The 23,179-nt window shown below is 33.4% G+C and overlaps 3 protein-coding genes across 5 annotated transcripts; all 3 read right to left on the reverse strand.

The window, feature by feature from the left end:
- Positions 1-816: 816 nt before the first annotated feature.
- Positions 817-1,717, reverse strand: LOC114166420. Its single transcript, XM_028051153.1, has one exon. It carries the CDS (start codon positions 1,599-1,601, stop codon positions 1,032-1,034), a length of 570 nt encoding a protein of 189 aa, XP_027906954.1. The 5' UTR covers positions 1,602-1,717; the 3' UTR covers positions 817-1,031.
- Positions 1,718-4,380: 2,663 nt separating this feature from the next.
- Positions 4,381-5,333, reverse strand: LOC114166631. The gene has a single exon (XM_028051384.1). It carries the CDS (start codon positions 5,152-5,154, stop codon positions 4,591-4,593), a length of 564 nt encoding a protein of 187 aa, XP_027907185.1. The 5' UTR covers positions 5,155-5,333; the 3' UTR covers positions 4,381-4,590.
- A 3,493-nt stretch (positions 5,334-8,826) lies between these two features.
- LOC114166771 (homeobox-leucine zipper protein ATHB-15-like) lies at positions 8,827-16,835 on the reverse strand. Of its 3 annotated transcripts, none has more exons than XM_028051588.1 (19): positions 16,737-16,835; positions 15,967-16,627; positions 15,559-15,718; positions 15,280-15,380; positions 15,087-15,177; positions 14,745-14,840; positions 14,542-14,655; positions 14,358-14,441; positions 14,056-14,211; positions 13,904-13,978; positions 13,639-13,745; positions 13,358-13,550; positions 12,511-12,696; positions 12,346-12,426; positions 11,728-11,862; positions 10,957-11,282; positions 10,015-10,120; positions 9,389-9,538; positions 8,858-9,131 (listed from the first exon to the last, which is right to left on the reverse strand). In XM_028051588.1, the coding sequence occupies exons 2-19, from the start codon at positions 16,170-16,172 to the stop codon at positions 8,985-8,987; spliced, it is 2,514 nt and encodes an 837-aa protein (XP_027907389.1). In that variant the 5' UTR covers positions 16,173-16,627; positions 16,737-16,835; the 3' UTR covers positions 8,858-8,984. The 3 variants fall into 3 exon arrangements, with proteins under 3 accessions (XP_027907388.1, XP_027907389.1, XP_027907387.1); XM_028051586.1 differs by having other exon boundaries at positions 15,967-16,645; positions 16,737-16,751; XM_028051587.1 differs by lacking the exon at positions 16,737-16,835 and having other exon boundaries at positions 8,827-9,131; positions 15,967-16,679.
- Positions 16,836-23,179: the final 6,344 nt, after the last annotated feature.

A 23,179-nucleotide genomic window follows, 5' to 3' on the forward strand; every position in this document is an offset into this window, starting at 1 on the left:
TAAATGAGAAAAGCAAAAGAAAAAGACGAAGCAAAAGAAGGAAAAAGTGGTGAAAAGCTAGCACTATTTTGGAGAGGGAGACAGCTATGGTTTCACTTTGACATTAGTGGAATCATTTGCATGAAGACAAAGTAGTGCTGTTCTTGCTGTCAAACCCTATTTTTAACTTTAAACCAAATCACACAAAATCAAATCTTTATACTCATCATTTTGGCACAAATACATTCAACAACAATTTATAAAGCCAAATATTAACTTATAAATAATTTTAACTTTCTGAAAGGTGTGTTCCATTAATGAAAACTCCAAAAGCAAATACAAAACAAGATCCAAACAAACGAAAGCAAATTTTAACATCATCGTTTTCTAAATGGCAAGATTCAACATTCTGAGTACAAAACTTGTACACCTCTATATGGAAGATTCCATTAATCATTCCCCAGATTTTTATATGGATATATATTTCAATTACTTAACAAACACATGCTCGTGTTTAATATATATAAACTCATTAATTAGACACGTCCAAAATTTGTTTTTTCAATCTTGATAGAGAGAATCATCATTTCTACAGTTTCAATTTGTAAGGTTTAGATCCGAATCCAACCATATAAGGCATTGACACCACTCTCAATTCAAAATTTTAAAACAATGAGTTTATGGGTCTTCACCCTTATATAATGCTATACTTTCTCATCTCTAACAAATGTGAGACTTAAACTCACACTTATCAGATAAAACCTGATTAATTATCATGCAGACTTCAACAACTTGGAGCCATAATTAAACAAAAAACAAAAAAATGAAGAGACATAATCGAGTTAATTAGACTCATTAATTAATCACTTGGTTTTTATTGTTCATAGTACTAAACATACAAAATTCTTGAATGCAAATAACTAAAATGCATCCTTTTCCTAATCCACACACATTATCATCTATTAAATATACTTTCAAAACTGCTGATTAGCTTAACTTAATTAATTAAGTTCATAAGTATCAAAATTAACGTTGTTTGTGCAGAAAGAAACTCAAGTTTGCTTCTTCAACTCTTTGTAAAACCTCTTTATGAACTCTTCCGCCGCCTTGTCAACATGGTTGTCCCTGTCATCCTCGTACTCACGAAGTGGGAACGGAGAGTCTGTAACCCTAAGCTGCCTCACCGCAGGGCTACGAAATGCGGCGTCGGCGGGAGGCGCCTCCATCACCGCCTCATTGTTCAGCATCTCCAGCACGCCCTGAACGACATTAACGGTGACGGCGTCGTCCTCGAAGGTGGGAGGCGCGTGAGCGCACGTGAAGAAAGGGTTGTGGCGGTGGCGCTTGGTGGCAAAGAAGTTGTTGGGGGTGTTGCTGCAGCTGAACTCGTACTCCCTGGCGGCTGAGAACTGGAGGTCGTTGCCGGAGACTCCGACATGGTGGTTGTGGTGGTGGAAGATGAGGTCGGTGATGGCTTTGCCGGCGAGTTTGCTGCGGCGTTTGAGCATGACGTTAAGGTGCATCATTAGCTTGCCCTTTGATATGCCTTTTCTGAGCATGAAGAATGCCACACGTATTATGTTCCACACTTTCTTTGCAATCACTGCTGAATTGTTTTCCATTTCTATTTGGTTTAAGAAAGATATTATGAATTTTCGAGGGAGAGAGAGAGAGAGAAAGAGAAAGAGAAAGAAGAGAGAGAGATTTCTGAAAAAGAATCTCTAGAGAGAAGAGGGAATGGGTTGAAGAGAAACATGGGGAAGGAGGCATATATATATGTGTTTCTTGGTGGTGGGAAAAAAAGGGAAGAAAAATGTTTTGGTTTTGCACTTGAATCAACCTACCCTAGAATAAACCCTGGTGCATGCAAAGATATTTTCAAAACAACACTCTCATATTTAAAAATGGAAAATACCTTTCAAACTAATTCATCTAACTTAAGCAATAAATTATAGTTTGTGGTAATGTTTAAAAATTATAGATGTATGATATATATGTTATTCTTAAATTAAATTTAAGAAATATATGGTTTATTTCAAATATTTAATAGGAAAAAAGTTAATGAATAACAAAAATACACTACTAAAAAAATTTATATTTCCTATCAATTTTATTTTTTTAGAAAATATTTATAAATTTTGTTATGAAAAAATATTTGCAGAAAATTGCTGTCAATTTTTGTTGCAAAATATTTTGTATAAAACACTTTTCACACCAAATTTTGTAGGAAATATTTACGAATTTTATAATTTTATAAAAAATAATTATCCACAGAAAAATTACTTGTCAATTAAAATTTCTGAAAAAATAGTAGGAAAAAATCTTTTCTCACAAATTTATTTAACAAATTTGTAAAAAAAATGTAACTTTTAGTGGTGATATATTATATATGAAAGAGGGAATTCTATAAGTTTAATGTCTTTGTTGAGTGTTTTTATTTGTCCTCTATCTTTAAAATATACTATTTTTGTTATATTAAAAAGAATTTTAATATATTTTAAAATATTAAAATTAATGTAAATCAAAATTTTAAAGACATAATAAAAGACATATTCTGGAAGGAGTATTATTTTATTTAGATTTTCTGGTCTTTTCCTAGACACATCATGATTGGTGGAGGAGGGTTGCCTTAAGGAAAGTGAGTTGAACCTCCAATGAGATTTTGCAGATTTCTCACGTGCGTTTGAAAACGTGTGGTTTATGGCACTAGTATAAAGTGAAGTGTTGAAGGGGAATTTAATTGAAATGAAACTTTTGTTATAAAAAGTTATTTTAGTTTCATAATTAATTAGAATACTTTCCTTACATGCATATAAATAATTAATATCGTAAATGCATTTTTTAATAATTTTCATAATGTAATGTTTATCAACTGCAACTAATTAAAAATCATAAAATAACCGTTATATAGTTTTTAAAAATTTAATTTTATTATATTTATCGAAACAATTACTGATAAAATAATTATTTTAATTTTAAAAACTAGTTATTTTTTTTAAAAAGAACTTGAGAATAAAAATATAGATCCAAAATGAAATATCAGCGAATATTCATTCATTTATATTCAGTGCGTAGTTGTCGCAGCATTAATTATTGCATATTCTTTGGTTTGATATATTAATGGAGCATTTACGAATTTATAAGGCTCGTCGTTGACTGAATTTAAGAGAGAAAAAAATACAATTGAACTGCCCATGCATAATTTCGAAGAGTACAGCATATTATATGAATTTATGAAGTTAACAACTCATTTTTTTTTAAATTTGAATAAAACATGAAATAAAACAGTAATTTTATTTATTTAAAAATAATATTTATGTCTATTTTTCTGCTATTTTTTAAACCACTTTTAGATATGTGCTGTGCTGTCATGTCACAAGCTATGAAAAGGAGTTACGCACCTTTCGTTTAGGTCATTTTCATCATTCATGAAAGGTTCAATAAGGGTATTTTTTATTTTTTATTTTTGCTTTGAACAAAAAAAATTTGAATAGTTTTATGAATTCATATTTAGCTAGTTTAGAATAGTTATAATTAAGAGTCAATGTTCTTTTAGGAAAATAAGATATTGTGAAAGGAAAAAAATGAATTTTAAAATATTATTCTAAGGCTTAAGTTTTTTTCTGTTAATTTCCCCACTCAAAAAAAAAAAAGAAATATTTTATTTTTTTGTTATGTACCTCTATTATGAGTTTTTAACCATCTAAATTAATTTAATTTATCTCTTAATTAGATACACAAAAAATCTCTCATCTTAAATTTATGTAGTTCATCAGTTTTTCAGTGATGGAGATGATGATTCTATGCAGTTCCTATTCTTAGCCTTCATAAAAAAACAACACAAAAAAAATTTAGTAAAAAATTCAAATTTATTATTAATTTCTTTGTGTTATTTTCTACTAAACATTAAAAATATATTGTATTAATATTTTAAATATATTTTAAAGGCATAATAAAAAAATACCACAAAAAATATTCAACAGAAAATCCAAATTCTTCATTCAAAGCATTCAAAGCATAAGTAAAGTTTATTGCACTTTATTATGATTAGTAACAAGTAGAGAGAGTGCTACATCTGACAAGGTCACACAAAACCACTGAACAAAAAAAACAAAAACAAGAACCCTCTCTAGTTAAGGAAATGCAAACACGAGATCTCAGAAGAAACAACCCTTGAAGAAGGAGTGAAAGGTTATACCAACAAACCAAAAAAAAACCTAAGAAGTCAACTTCGGTCTTCTTCAACATAACAAGGTCATTCTTTGTCCTGAAAGATAGCAATAATGGAAGCATTCGTAAACCAGATGAACAACATGTGTATGGAGTTCTTACTACTTACACCAGATTCAATGGAAGCCCTAGCAACTGTAGTCAGCCAAAGATAAATTATACTCTAATACACGAAAAAGAAAAGCTTCTACTATTAAGACACCAAGGAAAAACTGACAGCAGAATAATAGTTAAATATTTATATACTTAACTAATCAAGTTATGTCTGAACGCAGACATGACTTATGTCTGAATAAGCATTCAGACATAAGTCATGTTCGGACTGCATCAGACATCAGACATCTTGACGTGTTATGTAGGTAAAATATAATTCTACTGATGTTAATTGGCTATTTTGATATCATTGATCTCTCTTGTAAGAGCAGGAATGCAACTAGAACTACGAGCAATCCCTCCTTTCTTAGGGCCTCCTTTGTCCCTAGGGCTAATGGACTTGGCTCTTCTACCATCTATGGTGTTCTTTTTGAGCATCTCTTTCATGGCCTGAGCCTGGAACAGAACAGGGAAAGCCCTACCATATTTGTTGAACCTAACACAAGCACTCATGTGTGCACTCAGAGCCTCTTCTTTTTCTCCTCCATTCTTCTCCAACTCTTCTTTCACTGCCTCAGAACACAACCCACACACCCACTTCCCATTGAACTTCTCACGCACACGATCTATGTACTCCGGTGTGCACTCCTCACACATCCCACAGCACTCACACTTGGCATTCTCAACCTCAGATATCGCCGGCAGCTTCAACTCATCGATCTCTTCTTTCGTCAGCTCAAAAGATATGTCTGAGACCGTTCGTTGAAGGTTCTCCGATGCAAGCTTCGGTGGCTTTGACATGTTGCTTTTCCTTGAGAAAGAGCTGGCCAAAGACTCTCCATGGGGTGCCATGGTCGATGGAGGACGATAAGGAATTTATAATATATCAGAAAAAGTTGATATTCTTGCAAAATGGGGTCTGAGTTTTTAAGAGTGTTGGATTCGAAACAACAATGCAGTATATGGAAAAGGTTGAAGAAGGAAGGAGCAATCGTATTTATAGTGAACATGGGTGGATCTGAGAAACTGAAGTGTCGGTTTTCCATAATCGTGAACCTGCTACATTTTTCTCGAGAAATTTAATGAGGAAGGTGTAGCTTTTTCGAAATTTGAAATAAATGTGTATCTATACTCAGAGATTCGTGTCTTTCTTCTGTTGTTGTTATCTATATTTTGGGTACTTAGTACTGTGTTTCCGTGCTTGGTGGTTGTGTTTTGAAAAAGGAGGTTACGACACATGCTGCATATGCATGCATGCTTTCTTTGGAGAGAAAAGGATTGGAAATTAGTCAATCTCCACTCCCATTTTGAGTGGAAGAGAATTTCATGTTCATTAGTATTTTTCAGTTTCTTCTACATGATGGTTCAATCTCACATTTCAATCTAATTAATGCCGTGAAAATGATTTTTTAAATTATATGAAGATTTATAATGAGTTTAATTAAAATCTAATGATTAAATTGACTTTTTTTTTGTTCAAAGTTGTTAAAGAAGAGTCATGCTATCAGACCAACTAAGAATAATTCTTACACATTTAATCTTAGGGTAAATTTAACAAGTTCAACCACCATGTGGTTGAATAAAGTGATTTTTTTTTTTGTTCAAAGTTATTGAAGAAGAGTCATGCTATCACACCAACTAAGAATAATTCTTAGACATTTATTTACTCTTAGGGTAAATTTAACAAGTTCAACCACTATGAATAAATAAAAATATTTACGATAAAATTATAAAAAATAATTATATTCATTTTATAAGTATAATTTTATTATTTTTTATTATCATAGAAAATAATAAATATGTGCATAATATATGTGCTTTTCAAAAGTCATCATTATGGTAATGCATTTTATAATTTAGATAGATAAAACATTCATCTTTAAATTCATAATTAATATTGATATAAATTTAAAAATTTTAGTATCATAGTTATTGGACGTAGTCGACGATTAAGTGTAATGTGAATTTGAATTCTCTACTAGTTTTTATATGTTGGTTCTCTATTCTATATTCAAAATATACCAGTGGTAACTGATTTTGAAGTTTTAAAATATATTAAAAATATTTTTAAAATGTTAAAGTAACGTATTTTTAATGCTCAACACAACACATAATTAATCTTAAATGTGATGAATGTGTAAACTTTTTCTGTTTTTTCGTTAGAAAATCAATTCTCACATTAAAACACTTCTTTCATTGGAAATTTAAAAATAGTTGTATGTACCTTTAAAAGCAAACAAACCCTACTTAATAAAACTTTGAACTTAAGTAATGGCCATGCAAGGAAAGATTTGAACTCGAATTTCGTATCCATAACTTGGGTTTTGGTTAAAATGATTATTTGGTAATGGCATATTCATAAGTGGTGCAGTGAATAAGGTTGTTTCCATTTGTAAAAAGCTGTTCCTTCTTTGAGCAATAAATGGATGAAATGTGGTCCAATACGAAGGTAGCAGCAACACAAGTTGTAGAGTATTCACATGGTAGCACAGTGAAACCATTGCTTGGGGTTTCTTTTTTTGGGGGTAAAGTTATTTACACTAAAAAGGAAGAAAGGAAGAAGAACTTGATTTCCTCCACATACATGAACTTCGATTTCACGAGAGTGAACCCCAAAAAGTAATTGAAGTTAGTTGCAATTAAATAAAGTAGAAGCCTCTCTCATAGGGATGCTCAATTCTGGTAATTACTACGAATAAAGATGATATAGATATGTAACAGTACACATCTAAATCAATGAATATGTGAATGATATGAACCCTAAGTCTTATTAATTCACACACGTGACCAACACAATCATCCATCCACACATTATTTGTTGCAGAATAATAATATCTATTGAGATGACAAAATTATTAATTATTTTTTTCTGCTAAATTTAACTTCCAACTACACCTACCTACAGGAGGTTTGGCCAAGAGGAACTGTTGTTGTTTAATGGCCACTCATTTTATATTACAACAATAAAATATTATAGTTTTGATTTGTGTTTAGACAACAAATTAACATGTCATTTTTAAGTTATTAAGTTCATGAAGGTCCATGTAGAAGTAAATGGCATTAGTAATTTATAAAAAGCAAGCCGAATTGGTTTGTGTTGGATAAAAATTGCATGTTAGTTTTGTTAATGTTTCCTGCATAATTATTGGCTCATAGACATGCAAACAAGTCTATATAAAAGAAAATTATACAAGAGATGTAATAGTAATTTTGTTTGTGTTTTACATCTTTATCACATCTATGAGTCTATTATTTGACAATAAAATTAAAATAAACTATAAATAAAAATGATATGAAGATCTAAATAAATAAATCTGTTAAAAGTTAAACATTCAGATATATAAATTATTGTTTAAATTATTAAAATCTAGCAATTAATCCATGATAAATATATACATAAGAACTCACTTAGAGATTCAAGTAAGTGTAAGCGAAGAAAAAAGAAAATAAAAGAAAATTGTTTGACTTAAAAAATAAAATATAATAATTATTATGAGAGTTATGTTCACCAACTCGCTCTGCCTTGTCATGGGTTTGTATAAATTGTTAGTTATGAATGAGTCAATAAATTAGTTAAAATAGAGTTAAATATATTTTCTAATACATTTTTTTAACTTTTAATATATTTTAATTTTTAAACTTTAAAAGTGGATGTACATATATTTATTCTAACTTGACAATGTTATTATTTTTTTATATGTTAAATGGATTTCAGGTTGGCATTTGAATTTAAACGTATCAAATGTTATTCAAACGCCAACCTAAAAATTTAACGCAGTCGAACTAAAAAAATTATATTTATGCATTTTTAAATATTGAGACCAAACTATAACAATATTGATAAAAATAAATTTCAATTCTTACAAATGATTTGCAGCCCACATTGCAATCCCAGGTTGGCATCAATGTAAAATTATTAGGTGTTGACAAAAGAACATTCATAATTTTGAATACCCCGACATTCAGCATTACTCCTGGACCACTTTGAGCAAAAAAAAATCCACAAGTATGGACAAGCAAGGAGGACAATGCACAGTAATTCCCAACGATACCCAACAAGATGCATCATTCTTGAGTTAAGATAATAACTGCCTAATAATATTGATTAAAAAATCATTAAGCAATTAATTTTATTATAAAAATTGTATTGAGAGTCAGACAAATATATTATTACACTTTCTAAAAAGGCTTTCAAAATGTTAATCAAAACCTTTAGGAGATTGATTAACATTTTTCTTGTGTTTATTCATCTGTCGATCTAAGCTACACTTTCCTGAGAAGAAAAGGACCTGCAGAAACTGCCTCACATCCAATGGTATTCTATTTTAACAGAATGGTATATAATATAGAAACAATTCATTCCTTTTGTTTGATAATATTGTAAATTGTGCATGACTACCTAGGAAATTAAGATTTAAGGTGGATCAAACATTTTCTTCGCTCAGCTAAGGGCATCATCATAGATTTATTGCACATCAGAAGGTCAAACATTATTCATTAAAAATATTAGGTGGAAGGTTTGAATAAGCAAACAAGTTAAAGATAAATAGTCATATAATATGCAAGCCAAGTATTTAGAGCAAATACAGTAAAAGACCAACAACTATCAGATCACGGGTCTTAAGAGTAAATATTTATCTAACACTTAAGTACATAAGCACAAGTGTCATCGGAACATAAGGTCAAACAAAAGACCAGTTCATAAACATAAAGCAAATACAGTGAGCATTTTCTTCTTCATTCAGTACCTTCCAAGCAACAACTCTCTCGTATGAGACGGGTCGCCCCATGCTTGAAAGACAAATACCACCTTGAAGGCATGCAAAGCCCTACCAAAAAAGGAGAAATTAATTGAAGCATCAGTTATGTTCACAGAACACATCCAAACCAGAAGAAAAATTATGAAAAAAGACAGCAGGTTCCCACTGCAAAAATAATGTATCACTAAAACGTAATCTGAGATGCAAGACTACAACACACAAAATGTGTCTTACATATAGTGAAGAAATAACGTTCAACAGCGAGTCTTGTGGATGTGGAAAAAAAAAATGCTTTACAACAACACAAGAACAAAAAAATAGTAGACCTGTTGAATAATCTGGGGAAACTCTGAAAAGAGAATTTTTCGTCCATGATCATCGAATATTTTCTCCAACGATATATCTTGTAATGCAACTAGGGTGGTCTCCAGCATGTCAAGCCCAGCTTGGTTCGAGAAAGTGAACACTGGCAATGCCTGCATAAACAAAATTAAGTGAACGTGCTCTCAAACAAGGTAGCGTATCATGATTGTAGATTTAGTTGAAACTGTTTTCCAAGTCATTGCCACTGTTAGCACAAAGTTAGATGAGTCTATAAAATAATGTAATCAATTTATGTTCTACAACTTAAATGCACTATATTTTGATAAAGAATGGATATAAGTAAAGCTCCTTGCAAATTACTGCGCAGAAAATGAGTCTATAGTTGATGAGCTTGGAGCAGATTTTGCTGGGATAAGATCAAGGAAAATTTAAACCAACTGAATACTACTAATCCACATCCAGCACATCTTAAAAGGACACTCGGGCTTTGGTTCATGGTGATACCCTCAACTCCAGAGTACAACCTTTATTTTATCCTTTAGGTTAGAAACCTGAATTGCATCGTGGACACAGAAGGTTGGCGAAATAGATACATGTGCTATCAAGTTGAAATAAATTTCAAGCATACCTTCAGAGTGCAGCACAATATTGTATCCGAGTGATGCCACAGGGACTTCAGCAAAGATTCATTCCCCTCGTTGTTAGACTTGAGTAACTCCACACCCAAGTAGCACCTACAAAATTAAAATAGTCAGGACAAAGCTCTGTTTCTATCCATGACATTGAAAAAGAGTAGGTGCATAACCATTACAGTAACTTCTTAGAGTAATTCTCTGCTACATCTGACTGAAAGTTAGAAGTATCAAGTAATAGAACAAAACGGAACTACTCAGGAAACTTTGGGCCCCATTTGTAAAGCTTCTCTTATGTTTAAAGCTAAAAACTCCAAATTATTGAAGGTCCCGTTTTTTGCTTTCTTATTCATTAAAAAGACAGGATACTTTCATTTTTAAGAGCTTAAAAAATTGGTGTTTGGGCTAATTTTTCCTTTAAAGAAAAGAGATGCCCAAAAAGGCTGAAGCCCTACACAAGAAACTAAACCCTATGTTTGGTTGGTTGAACCAAAGCAACAGTATTTTTTTAACACCATTTTATAATAATATAAAAATAGGTAGGGAACTCTGGATCACAAATTAGTGAGTACAGTGAATTTATGAAAGATGTAAAACACATCAATCGAATGCATACACAGATCATGAATTTTAGATTGAAGTCTCTCAATTAATCCTTGTCAGAGTTTTGATGCATCATCTATTACGGTAGGATTGTTCTCCTATACATGCAAATATGAATGCGGTGTGATTTGTTTGGAAGACAAGAACTCACAATCAAGAAATAGGAGAGTATGCAATTTACCAAATCTATCAACTTAATTTCTTTATTGAATGAGATACAGTATTAAATTGGCGATCATCCTCATAAAAATCAATGAAACATAATGGTAACACACAACTTAAAACACATTGCATGAGCCTAAGTCTCAGTAGTGTGAAGGCAGTAAAGTTCACACCTGTAACTATTGCAGATCCAGTGAGCAAGGGTTTGGGCTTCAGGGGTGCCCAATGGTGACCGGAGTCCTGCATGTGAACTCAAATGAGAAGGAGAAAGTGCTAATGCTACCCTTTGGACTGATGATATAATGCTCCGAACATATTGGCGAGCCATAGATGCTACATGCTCTTGCATATGGCTTTCAAATGCAAATTCAAATGCTATTGTCATCACAGATCTCATACAGCCCGAATTTCCAGCACTTTCATTCGAGGCTCGGTTTCCACTAGGGCCAATGTCAAGGGCAGATGCAAGGTCAAGGGTGCGATTGGGGCTGGAAGCTTCCTGCAAAAATTTCATTGCAATAATTATAAGATTATTGTCTGAAAAAATACAAACAAGAAAATTGTTTCAACAATGTATGAGGCAAAATTTAGGAGGGGCACAGAGAGGCTAAATTATCACCAAAGAAAAAGTGGTTAAAAGACTATATTAGGTAGAGTCAGATAATTATATTATAAATTAAACTTTTTATAAAATAATGTGATATACATGTATAATTCATTCATTAGCACTAATTGGGGCTGTAAAAATGTATTCCTCTTTTGGGAGAATAACCAAACAACGAAAATCCTGAGTATTAATTTCAGACTTAAATTCCCCTTTTCTCTAGCCCTAATTTAGCAGATGTAGCTTTTTTCAGCGACCAAGCCTATCTTCCAATAACTAAAATATTCTTGTTGAGAATAACACAAACAAATCAATTGGTTCAACAATGCACGAGGAAAACCTTTCCAGATTCAAGAGGAATGATGCGAAATCCAGAAGGTAGAAGAGGGGCATCATCAGCAAAAGAAGCATCAATTGGAGCAGATATAAGTTCAGCACAGGTGCCCACAGCGTTCTCATCCATTCCACTGCAGAGCTGCCAAACCAAGAACAAGTTAATTATAAGAAAGAAACTCACATATCTAGAAAACATTATGATGATACGAACACCCTCAATCATTCTTCATTTCTAGCAGGCTATCCATTAAAGAAGAGGTTTGAGGACATAAATTTTTTCTCTCGTATAAATCAAAGAAAGAAGAAAGTGAGCACAATGAATTCTTTATGTGCACCAAAAGTTTCAAATTCCAAGCATTATTCTGGCAGGAGTACTACATGATGACTAAACTCCGTAACTAATTCAAAGCATATAGAAAGCAATACTTACAGGACCAGAAAATAAGAATGCTATGACCTGTACTAAATTCCAGATGTGACGACTATCGTTTCACAATATGCTTTCTAACCAATTAGTGTGTTACATGCATGTCAGAACAAGGAAATTGGGAAACTAGGAAACTGTCATCTATTATGAAAGAGTGAAGCATGGAGCAAGACACAAGGGGAAACTATAACTTACTTGCAAGAGAAACATTTCTCTGGGCATTATTGTGTCTTCGGGAGAATGAGCAACTCCTTCCAATTTAATGACTTCCAAAAACTAGCATGAGTAAGATAGAAGTTGGTAACCGTTGAATTGCAAAACTACACAAGCTCTATTGCATAATTAGTACGAATGTATCACCTCTTCATGCTCAATTGTGTGTGCTAAAGGGAGTATAACTTGACCTCCATAATTTCCAACACGAGATCCTGATAAGCTGCAAGGACCAACTTTAATAGCAGCAGCTGTGTAAGCATCCATGTTGTTGTCTGCCCATTCCGATCTATGCTCCCGCAGGAACCTTAAGAGAATGGCAGGGGGCACATTCTGGACAAGAGAAATTACACGTGGCAACAGTCTAATATCAGAATAATATAAGACCAAAATTTCAATACAAACAATCGGATGTCTTCAACCAAAAACCATTTTTCAGTTAGACAAATTTTCTGGGAGATACTTTTTGTTTAGGAAGACAACAGAAGAAACAAAGGGCATTAATAATAACAATAATCATACAACAAATAGGGCTTGGAATTCTATGTTATGGGACTTGGGTTCCACATTGCAAACATGGGATTCTAGTATGGTGTTTATAATGTCCTGGACTCTCCAACTACAACAGATAGCTTTTGTGATGTGGTTAAAGGTTCTTATCAAGGCACGTTCATGTTCACCAATAATCATTCGAAAGGTTGATTACTGATCAAACAAGTCCTTATTCCATCTGAGCAAAAATTTTATTAACTAAGAATTGGTATTCACCACACACAATTAGTAATAATTAGAAAAGAGCACGTGCTCAACTAACAATGCAAAGAAAAGACCATGCACTAAACACTATGCACTAGATGTCTACAATATAATAATATGAGCTTAAACTTGTCCACAAACATCCAAAAACTTGTGAACAGCAACTAAATAGACATTTGACTGATAAGGTTTTTATTTTATAATTTAAAGGAAATTCGTTCAATCAAAGCATCCTGACCTGTAATAGCATGGATGCTTTGGCACATAGCACTGCATTACTGACAGACGGAAATCCGTTGGCAAAGGGAAGATTCAGACCCATTAATTTGTCAGGGGATGAATTCACTAGAATAGTAACGTCATCTACACCATCATTGCCAATTGTTGTCCATCCCTCATCAGTAAACCCATTGAGTGCCTCATTGAAACCCCTGTCATAACATAAAATAGATGTGAGATTCAAATTTATTTCCAAAGACTTTGAACAAAAGCCACAACACTCAAGTAGAATATGTTAACCGGCTCAATCTTTGGCTAAGTGCTCGCAGAGCTGCAGGTCGTCTACCCCACCCAGTGACGTTGGACTGAGAAACTTCATGTGAGATCTGCCTTAGATGACGTAGGGCCTACTTGAAAAATTAAAAACAATTTCCCCTTTTAAATCTATTAATCAATACTGTTGTCACCATAAAATTAAATATTATAATCATATACATATAAATAGGAACACAAACAAATTATACATGCTGCTGTATCATCAGGAAATGAGACAGAACATCCATACCGCCATAGTTGTCTTCTGAGCCAGAACTGTTGATGATTCGTACAGTGGCCGTAGCACTTCTGGTACACTCCATGGCTAATAATAGTATAAATATGCTTACGTCAATTTAAGGCAGAATATAATTATTAAAGCACCAGCTCAAATTAATGTACCTCTAAATCCAAATGATCAACAATATGGATGATGGAACCACCTCCTTCACAAGGTCTGATTAGGTACCCACTAGGCAGCATCTCTGCCCTAGCAAAATGTTGCACAGGAGGCATGCTTGGACCATTTTGAGTATTTTTAAGGGACCTCTCACAGATCTAAGGCACACATTGAGAATGATTTAGACACATGTCTTGAAGGAGAACTAAAGAGTAGATTAGATCATTACATGGGTGAGGCTTGTTATTAACCATAATATCAAATCAATACAATTTTTTGGATAGAAAATTTTAGAATCATTTACCACTAGACTTCCATCCTCTAAAACAGAAGTATAACGCAACAACCAGAAATCTCGGGCAGGTGCTAATGTGGTTGGTGCATATAGCTGATCATCAAAAGCAACAAATAAGCATACATATAATATTTGGTTCCAACCCAGTGGTATAAAAAGCCTTCATTCATAGCACAACGATATTTCACTTTACCTGCATATAAAGCAGTTCAATGGTTCCACCATTTGCTGTGGGCAGCACATTGAGAACATCAACAGCTCGGCAATCGCGATACCACAAAGGCCGATCTTTGAGGATTTCGGCAACCTGGAAAAAGTATATTTGACCATGTGACCGATAAATTCAAGCCGGACATCAATGAGTAATGTGAATAATAGTAAATCTAGACTACTTACCCTAGTGGGCTCTAGTCCCACTAGACCACAGGCTCGTGCTGCCACACCAGAGCAACCATGAGAAATAGCAACGATTCCAATGGAATCCGGACCAGGCTGTGCATATTCAACAAGACTTAGCAAATAAATGTGATTATATTAATTTTTATAGAAACACGTTGTCACAAATTTGTTCAAAAGAATGAAGTTCATTGGAATGCCAAGATTATATGAACGTGGAGTGGTAAGACATTCCATGACATATTTATAATCTTTTTACTGCTCTGTTATGGTCTATTCCTATGAAATGAGTAGAGAATAAAATAACTAACTGTCAACCAATGAAAAAAATTTCAATGATACCTTCATTCCAGGCATTTGGACCCACTCTACAGCAGTCCCAGTAGCCTTAGAAAGAAATTCTGCTAAAGTCTCTTCTGCAATGGACAAAAGCCTGGGAAAAGATAAGACACGATTCCGTTAGTCATAAATACACAGTGAAGTTGTCACAGACCACAGTAACAGAAAGGGACCCAATAATCATACTCCCACTAACCCTGCAGGACTCGCATCTCGTGGGGGATGTTGAGTTGTCAAACTGTGCTGACCACTCGTCACCGCTGATTCACAACTTGTGTCTTTGGTTGCCTGTGTAGTCTGCATCCAAAGCACCGTGCTAAACATTTACATACAAAAGCTATGAAAGAGTACATGAACATTGAAAATTGAGCGCGCAATTGCTAAAACTACACAAATTAAAAAGAAAATCAAAGCTCGGGAGCCTTCTACATTGGGCATCATTAATTTCAAAACCCCCAACAAACAAAATTCTTACATTTTGAGTGTGTTGACGAAAATAACCATTTTCATACACCAGTTGAGACACCTGCTTCTGCAACCTATCGTTCTCTTCCATCAGCAGCTTATTCATTGCAGTCAACTTCCTATTTACAGCTTGCAGCCGCGACGACTCCTTTCTCTGCTTCTCTCTACATCTGAACAACTCACAAAAACAAAACAAATCAGTTACCTGGACAAACCACCACCAGAACTTCACAAACCCTTCATTTCACATTCATGTTCCAGTTCCCTGGCACTCAAATAGCAACACAGCCACGCTAAAACCATGAAAATACAAAAACTACAATCCTCTGCATAAATTGACGAAAAACTGTTCAATAAGGAAAAAAAATTTAAAATAATAGAAGAACAGTGAACAGTGAACGTTAGTTAGGGTAACAACCTTCTATTCTGGAACCAAACCTTGATTTGTTTGGGCTCAATGTTGGAGAGAATGGGGCACTCGCGTATGAGTTGCTGGCGGCGAATGGAACTTGGTTTGGGACAATCATGATAGAGCCTCTCCAAGGCTTCAACCTGCTCAGGTGTGTAACGGACATACTTCCCGTTATCCATTCCGTTGTTTTTGCTACCATCCTTGCAGGACATTATTTCCACAGCAGCCAATTCAAATTTTCACAGAGACCTTCTCCTTCCACCTTCTCGCTTCCTACCACACCTCCTAACCAAGATCCAACGCACACAGTTTTATCACGTGCGGAATCTGGCACGAGCACGATCGAGATCTCACGCAGTAACTGATCTGGTTCGTTCACCGATCTCGGTCCATCGGCTGGTGCGAATTGGAATCAAATCAGCGAAGCATCATTTTCACGGTTTCACAATCGATAAGACATGAGGAGACGAAAGTATGTGTGAATTTCGCAGAGAATCTTTGGTACTGTGAGAGTGTGAATCGTCTCTGTTATTGTGCGCGAGAGTGAGAGTGCTCCTACAAAAAAGATGGAGAAGAAAAAGAAACGTGAAACCAAACCCTAGCTCGTTGTCTCTGCAAATTCAGATTCACCCTTCGCTTTGCTCACAGCTTTCATTGCTTCCCCACTCTGTAGCAAAATCCGGCACTGTTATTTTTAAAAACATTACTAAATTGAACAAGAATAAGAATTTTTGGAGAATGAAGTGCACGAATGAAGAGTGTTTAGAGGAATATACCAAACTACCCCAACAGCGCCTCATATTTATTGTTAACTATATTCGTACATTTTTTTCTTTCGTCTTCCTAGTTCTGTCATACTTTTGCCTCATCTCAGTCTCTTTAATTTCTAAACTTTTTTTAATGCAAGTGAAATATATAGAGATTGTGTGAAGTGAAAATGGCATGATTGATTGTAGAAAGTGTTGATGGATATAGGTACTAAATATGGGATAGTAAAAGAAAGCGTGAAATGGCAAAAGCGTCATTAGGGAGGAGTGGGGAAAAGAATAGAAAACTAGGGGAAGATAATGCGCGGATCAGAGTCTTAAAATACACAAAAAGGCTACCATTTGCGTGCATAGGACTAGGACACAATCATGACCATATCGCATGCGTCTTGCGATTAAATAAAGTATTAACCTTTTCTTAGATTTAAGTTTTTAACGGAAGAAAATAAAAGTAAAAAAAAAAGAAATATGGAAGATATGGATGGGAATGGCATATCCATATGGTGTGATGTGGCATACATACGTACATTGCATTCCCTGCAGGATATGACCCTGAATGGAAGGTGATAAGACATGTGACATGGGAAATTTTGAGGAGGAAATGGGATGTGACATGATGGGATGGAATGGTAGGTATGTACTGTGCAATACAAAGACTACTTAAGGGATTCAGAATGATGTGGCATGTCAACCTAGTCTAGTGAGAAAAAACAAATTTTTTTTTTTTATTTTCTTTTTTACTCTTTTTTTTCTTCATTATTTCTTCCCAACAACAGGAAAGAAGAAACTGTGCCATATTCTGCAACTTAAATAAATCAACATTACTTGAATTTTTGGCGACTAAAAGAAGAGAGAAAACAAACTGTTGACTATAGTTTTTGTTTAGTGTTGTCATAGTTTTAATCGTTCAACAATACCAAAGATAAGTTAGGAGAATTAAAAAAAGACATGAAAGGAGAATAAATTCAACTTAGGATTATTTTTTTCCTTCTCAGTTTTAGTAATTTAACTACTGTAATCATGTTCTTTTAGTAATTTATTTCAAAATACATTTTTCTTTTAATTTAAAGTAAGTTCATATAAGTTTGAATCAACAATTTCTGGATAACATGAGTTAGTTAAAGGTAGAAAGAGGATCAACCTATTTTAATAAGAGAATTCTCTTGTATTATAGTTGAATTTGTTGACTTTAAAATTATGGTTTTTCTGATAAAACGTGTCAGTTAGTTAAATGCTTGAGAAATATTGTAAGAATTTTGTAAACAGTCGTTTCATTAATAACATATAGTGATATTTTTTATTTTAGTATAATATAAGAATATATTTCATCAAATTTGTTTACACGTTATGGTTAGTTGGCTTAGATGATTAAGAATATGTTTAATTTTCAATTGATCATTCACTAGAAAGAAATAAAGAAAAAAAGTTCACGTTTGTTATTTTTTATTTTTTATATTAAGCAAACTACAATATTATATCGGGTGATGTGAACTTGACATTGTAAAATTCCGACGTCACTTAACATCGAAGATCAATCACACCGACATCACATAATGTCAGATGTCAACCAAGTGACACCAATTTTGAGTCACTTTTGGTCAAAATTTAGATAAAAATTTACGTAAGTTAGTGCACAAACTCATTAATAGATGTCGGATGGGTTCATCTGTGACGTCAATTTATGCACTAACTGGCATTAATTTTTATCCTTTTTTTTATTTTAATTACATTTACAAATGGCTAAAACCTAAAAAGTATATATAAAATTTTCAATGTGGATCTATCGATCATTTACTAAAGTTGATTAATCTCAATAAGAGCTTTATCAGAGAATCATCCTCTGCTTTTGTCAAGTCATCATGTTTAAAGATAACAAGTTGTTGCATGACCTGCTTTTCACATCGCTTGTCGCATGATAAGTCTTTGAAGCCAAGCGATATAACAAGAACATGTCTTGTTCACATCGCTTGTATGTTCTTAAGCATATTGCAAAACCTCGAAAACTCTTTTTTCATATTCTTCATTGATGTGACGTTCATTCATCCAACTTAAATCTATATTACAAATTTTCCATCAAAAACTAACCTTATATCGAAATTCAAAGTTCAAACAAAAGTGTTGAGCAAAAGCACACAAACAGAGAACCAAAATCAACATCCCTAGGGGTATCGTCGTCGCGTCGCGGTTGGAGAGTGAACTTGGAGGCTTGAAAAAACAATGAACGGGGAAACCATCCGATCAAATTGAAAAAAAAAAAACACTCCCTGTACACGATAACTACTAGAACGTGAGTAAAAGGAAGCCAAAATCACCTTTGAACCTCCTCCTCCTCGTTGTTATATGTGTCTGAGAATAAACCGTAAAAGAACAGTGCAGCAAAATTAGACTCATGCAATTTCTTCTAAAATTTTAAAAGGCTTAGACATTTGACAAACTGGAGACCAACGTCATTTAAGACTTTGACGTTAATTAATGTTAGAGAAAGAACTGATCAACATCATTTAGACCTTTGCCATCAGAGTTAAGTTAGATCCACGTTAATTTGTTACAAATAATTACAAAAATGTTACTAGTCATATTTTTAATGTTGACATATTACTTAGGTAACTGTATACATCTTTGTGTTAGTCATCATGTGTATTTATAAAAAAAATAAACATTAATATATTACTATTTAAAGTGAATATTTTGCTTTCTATTTTATAAATTTGAAATCTTTTATTAATCATTTAAATTATTTGCATATTAATATTAATTTACTTCCTCTAATAAACAAATAATTAGTTGTTTAAATTTCATCTCGTCAAGTGTTCACTTATATTAACTATTCATTAACTTCAAATCAAATTAACACTATGACGCACTTTTATTATTATTTTTTTTTCAGTACCATTTTTTCATGATTTTGCAAGTTGCAACTCTTTCTCTTTCATCCTTCACCTCTTTTACTTCAGTTATAAACAATTGTTCTCTGTTTGGCAACTATCACCACTAATAGACAATAACTCCATAACAGATAACACTGTCAATGCATAGTTCAGTCTTAACGCAGCAGTAGCACCTACTTATATGTTCACACGTGTCAAATGATAACCCTCAACCCAATTATATAAATCAGCCATAATAAATATCTTATTTGAATATTGAAAATATTTTCAGAGTATTTTTACTGAAATAACTTTCTTATATTTTGTGAAAAAAGTTCAAACATTATCAAATTATAAGTTAGTTATTTAACACCACATGCAATTCAAAATCTAATAAATTTATGAGTTTTCATTATTTTATGATGATTAATTTTCACGTTTTTACTCAACTTATACTCATATTTAGATAGTCCAATATATATAATAAATAAATAAAATTAATAATGCAAAAAGATTATTAACAAACGAATTTTCTAACTCTTCTCCTTATCAAATAACTTTTTACGTATAACATGAACATTATTAATAATTTATTTAATCTTTACGTGAAAGGAACAGTGGAAGTGACCTGGTTTAACCCAAGTAACTAAATAGCATTATCCAATGGCACGTGATGAGTTGATGATATTTTGTCTTCATCTATATGGCCTTCAACGATTACACATAAACAGTGTCATTTTCGTTGCTTACACTTTTCTGACACGAACCACTAAAAAAAAATTAACATGGTATGAAAACAGCCTTCTATGTCTTAGTTTTATTTTTACTCTACTACACTGTAAAAAAGGGTAACTATTAATAGCTATGGTTCTTAACCTATTGTGGATTTGTTTTGAATACTTAACTTTTCGGTAGTCTTTTGTATTCATTTTTATTATATACATATAGTTAAACATTACTCTTTTTTCATTAAATTCATGTTATGTAGATATTAATCGAAACAGCAAACAAGTGTGAATTCTGAACCATCCAATAATTTCCCTCCTTTGAAAACAATGCAAACACTTTTTACCTTGTGCAGGTATTAATTATTGGGGGTGCAGGAAGAAAAAAGCTTTTGTTCAATACTTCATGGATTTTCTTCCTGCACCTCTATGGTTTCTTCTGTGTCCATAAACACTTTTCAGAATTCAAAAAAGAACCCTTTGATCACTTAACCAGAGTTGCGCAGACATCACCCCAAACCCCCCACCAATCGGATGTTGACTTCCGGAAAATAAAGGTCTAGGTCTCAACTTTCAGTAAAAAAAGTCACAAAATTTAAGATACATAAATCATAAATTTACCGACTTTCAGAATCTGGTGTTATCGACTTTCAGAAACTGGTGTTATCGGATTTAAGAAACCGAAGTACTGAATTTCATTTTTTAGGGTGCACGGAGATATTTAATTTATAATTTATTTTTATTTTTTGAAGGATATAATGGTCTTCACAGTCAAACTTGGAGGTGCAGGAAGAGAAATTGGGGGTGCAGGAAGAAAAACCCATAATTAGGATTGAAAAAAGCCCAAAAACTTAAACAGAAAGTAGTCCAAAGAGACCAAAGCCCATTACACGACAATACTGTCATTACCTGTAAAAAAAAAAACAAATTGGCCCATTATTGCTATTGTTCATCACTATTTTGGAACAATACGTTGTATTGAAGTGATTGTGCGCAGTGCACGTGGAAGCACGTTAGGAAGAGGACACGTGTGAGAGACGCACGTGTGGAACGAACAAACGCTGAATTGGAGAAAAAAATAAAAATTAATAACATGAGGTTGGGTTGGAAGCAACCGAAGCTTGATCGAGAAGGCTCATACTAAAACTCACACTCACATGATCGCTGACACACACACACATCTTTTCTTCCTTTCTCGCGTGCTCTCTGCATATCTCTCTAATTTTCTATTTCCAAACCACACCAGACTCCAACTTAGAAATAAAATTCTCTTTTCTTTTCCTCTTTTGTTCCCTGATTTTTGCTTAAAATATTGAAAGATAGTAGCAGTAGCAGTAACAGTGTAACCTTATCCACGAGTTACCGAGTCTGAGAGAGAGAGGGTTGATTAACCTGGGGATCAGAGTCAGGCCCATCTGACTCAATCCTTGTTTTATTTATCTCAATCTATATAATATCCCAACAATGAGGTAAATTGCCCTCCCAAACACCAGCACCCACATGATTCTACATCAACATGTTTTTGAATTTGGAAATATTTGGAAAAACTTGGAAAAACTATAAATCATTTTTCTCTCACATGTCACATGATCGAAACTTATAAGCAATATATGCTGATTGTTGAGGTGTTGGAGTTAAAAGATGGAGTGAAAAATGATGATGGATTAGGTTGAGCTGTAAGCGTCGTGCAGAAACGTGAGAAGGGGAATATAAAAAAAGAAGGTGGTAGAAAGTACAATTAATTGAAGTAAAGAAATGTGAGAAATCAGAATGAGATGAATAAACTAAAGCTGGGCACGTCTCACGAAGTAATAATATTATTAGCAGCAGAGGAATCCGGCTGTAAACTTGGACACTATTGGAGGACTCACAGCGACAAAACCTGCAAGAGATGGATTCTTTCAGGGGTTGAATTTTTCATCCTCATTAAATTCTTCTACCCTCTTAATCATTGTTAATTACACGTTAATCATCCAATAATTTACGCTCTTTGAATGCATTAACTAATAATGCCTCCACTGGTTTTACTTTATGCCCAAAATTAGTGCCTAAAACTGACACGTTGAGAAAAGTGTGCAGTGTGTGTCTGTGGCCATAGCTGTTTTCTCTCTCAGTGACACCCCACCATTCTGCTTCTGCTTAACACTTGATTCCTCTTCAAACCACATGATCTTTATTCATTGCATCAACTAATCCTTCTCCGCTTTTCCTCACAACCTCATATCTTTCAATCAACCAATCCATTAATCACCATGATAATTTAATAGGTTTTAAGACGAAAGGTTTTATTGGAGAGATACAATATCAATAAAATATGAATTTACTCAGATAAGGTATTGACATCATTCTTAACTTAAAACCTTAAAACAATGAATTTATGAATTTTTATTCTTATATAATACATTTTTATTTTTATTTTTAATCGATATAAAACTTAGATTCACACTTAAATTTTTAAACTAAGTTGGTGAATCGGTTATTCATTAATGAACAACAGAAAAACAATGGTAGTAAGTAACTCATTATTATCATTGTCTTCCTACTCAGAGAGAAGGGTACAGAATACACACGCCAACTACTTGAGTTCATCGGGGAATTTCAAATGGAGAACGAAGCGAGGGAACACTTGTTTCAGAAAGTAGAAAATAAAGGGAAAGAAAATGAAAGTGGATTGATTAAACTTTACAGGACTTGGAAGTCACTTCCCTGTTCATTTTTAGTTTTTAATTATTAAAAATATTTAAATATTAAAATTGTGTGTGCATGAAAAAAGATGCTTCAATGTGTGGGAAATTACGGGGTTGCCACTCCTTTACTCATCAAAACCCCACCATCACTCCCACACCCCCTCAGACTCTCA

Source organism: Vigna unguiculata, chromosome 10 (genome assembly GCF_004118075.2).
Source record: "Vigna unguiculata cultivar IT97K-499-35 chromosome 10, ASM411807v1, whole genome shotgun sequence".
In the NCBI taxonomy this organism is placed as follows: domain Eukaryota; kingdom Viridiplantae; phylum Streptophyta; class Magnoliopsida; order Fabales; family Fabaceae; genus Vigna; species Vigna unguiculata.

Bases quoted from the DNA above. Each gene is read 5' to 3' on its own strand.
- LOC114166420 (XM_028051153.1), bottom strand. From the start codon at position 1,601: ATGGAAAACAATTCAGCAGTGATTGCAAAGAAAGTGTGGAACATAATA.
- LOC114166631 (XM_028051384.1), bottom strand. From the start codon at position 5,154: ATGGCACCCCATGGAGAGTCTTTGGCCAGCTCTTTCTCAAGGAAAAGC.
- LOC114166771 (XM_028051587.1), bottom strand. From the start codon at position 16,172: ATGTCCTGCAAGGATGGTAGCAAAAACAACGGAATGGATAACGGGAAG. The intron at 13,979-14,055 runs GTACATTAATTT...TACTATTATTAG, and splicing joins TTGATCATTTGGATTTAGAG to CCATGGAGTGTACCAGAAGT. The intron at 10,121-10,956 runs GTGTGAACTTTA...TTAATTTTGTAG, and splicing joins TGGATCTGCAATAGTTACAG to GTGCTACTTGGGTGTGGAGT.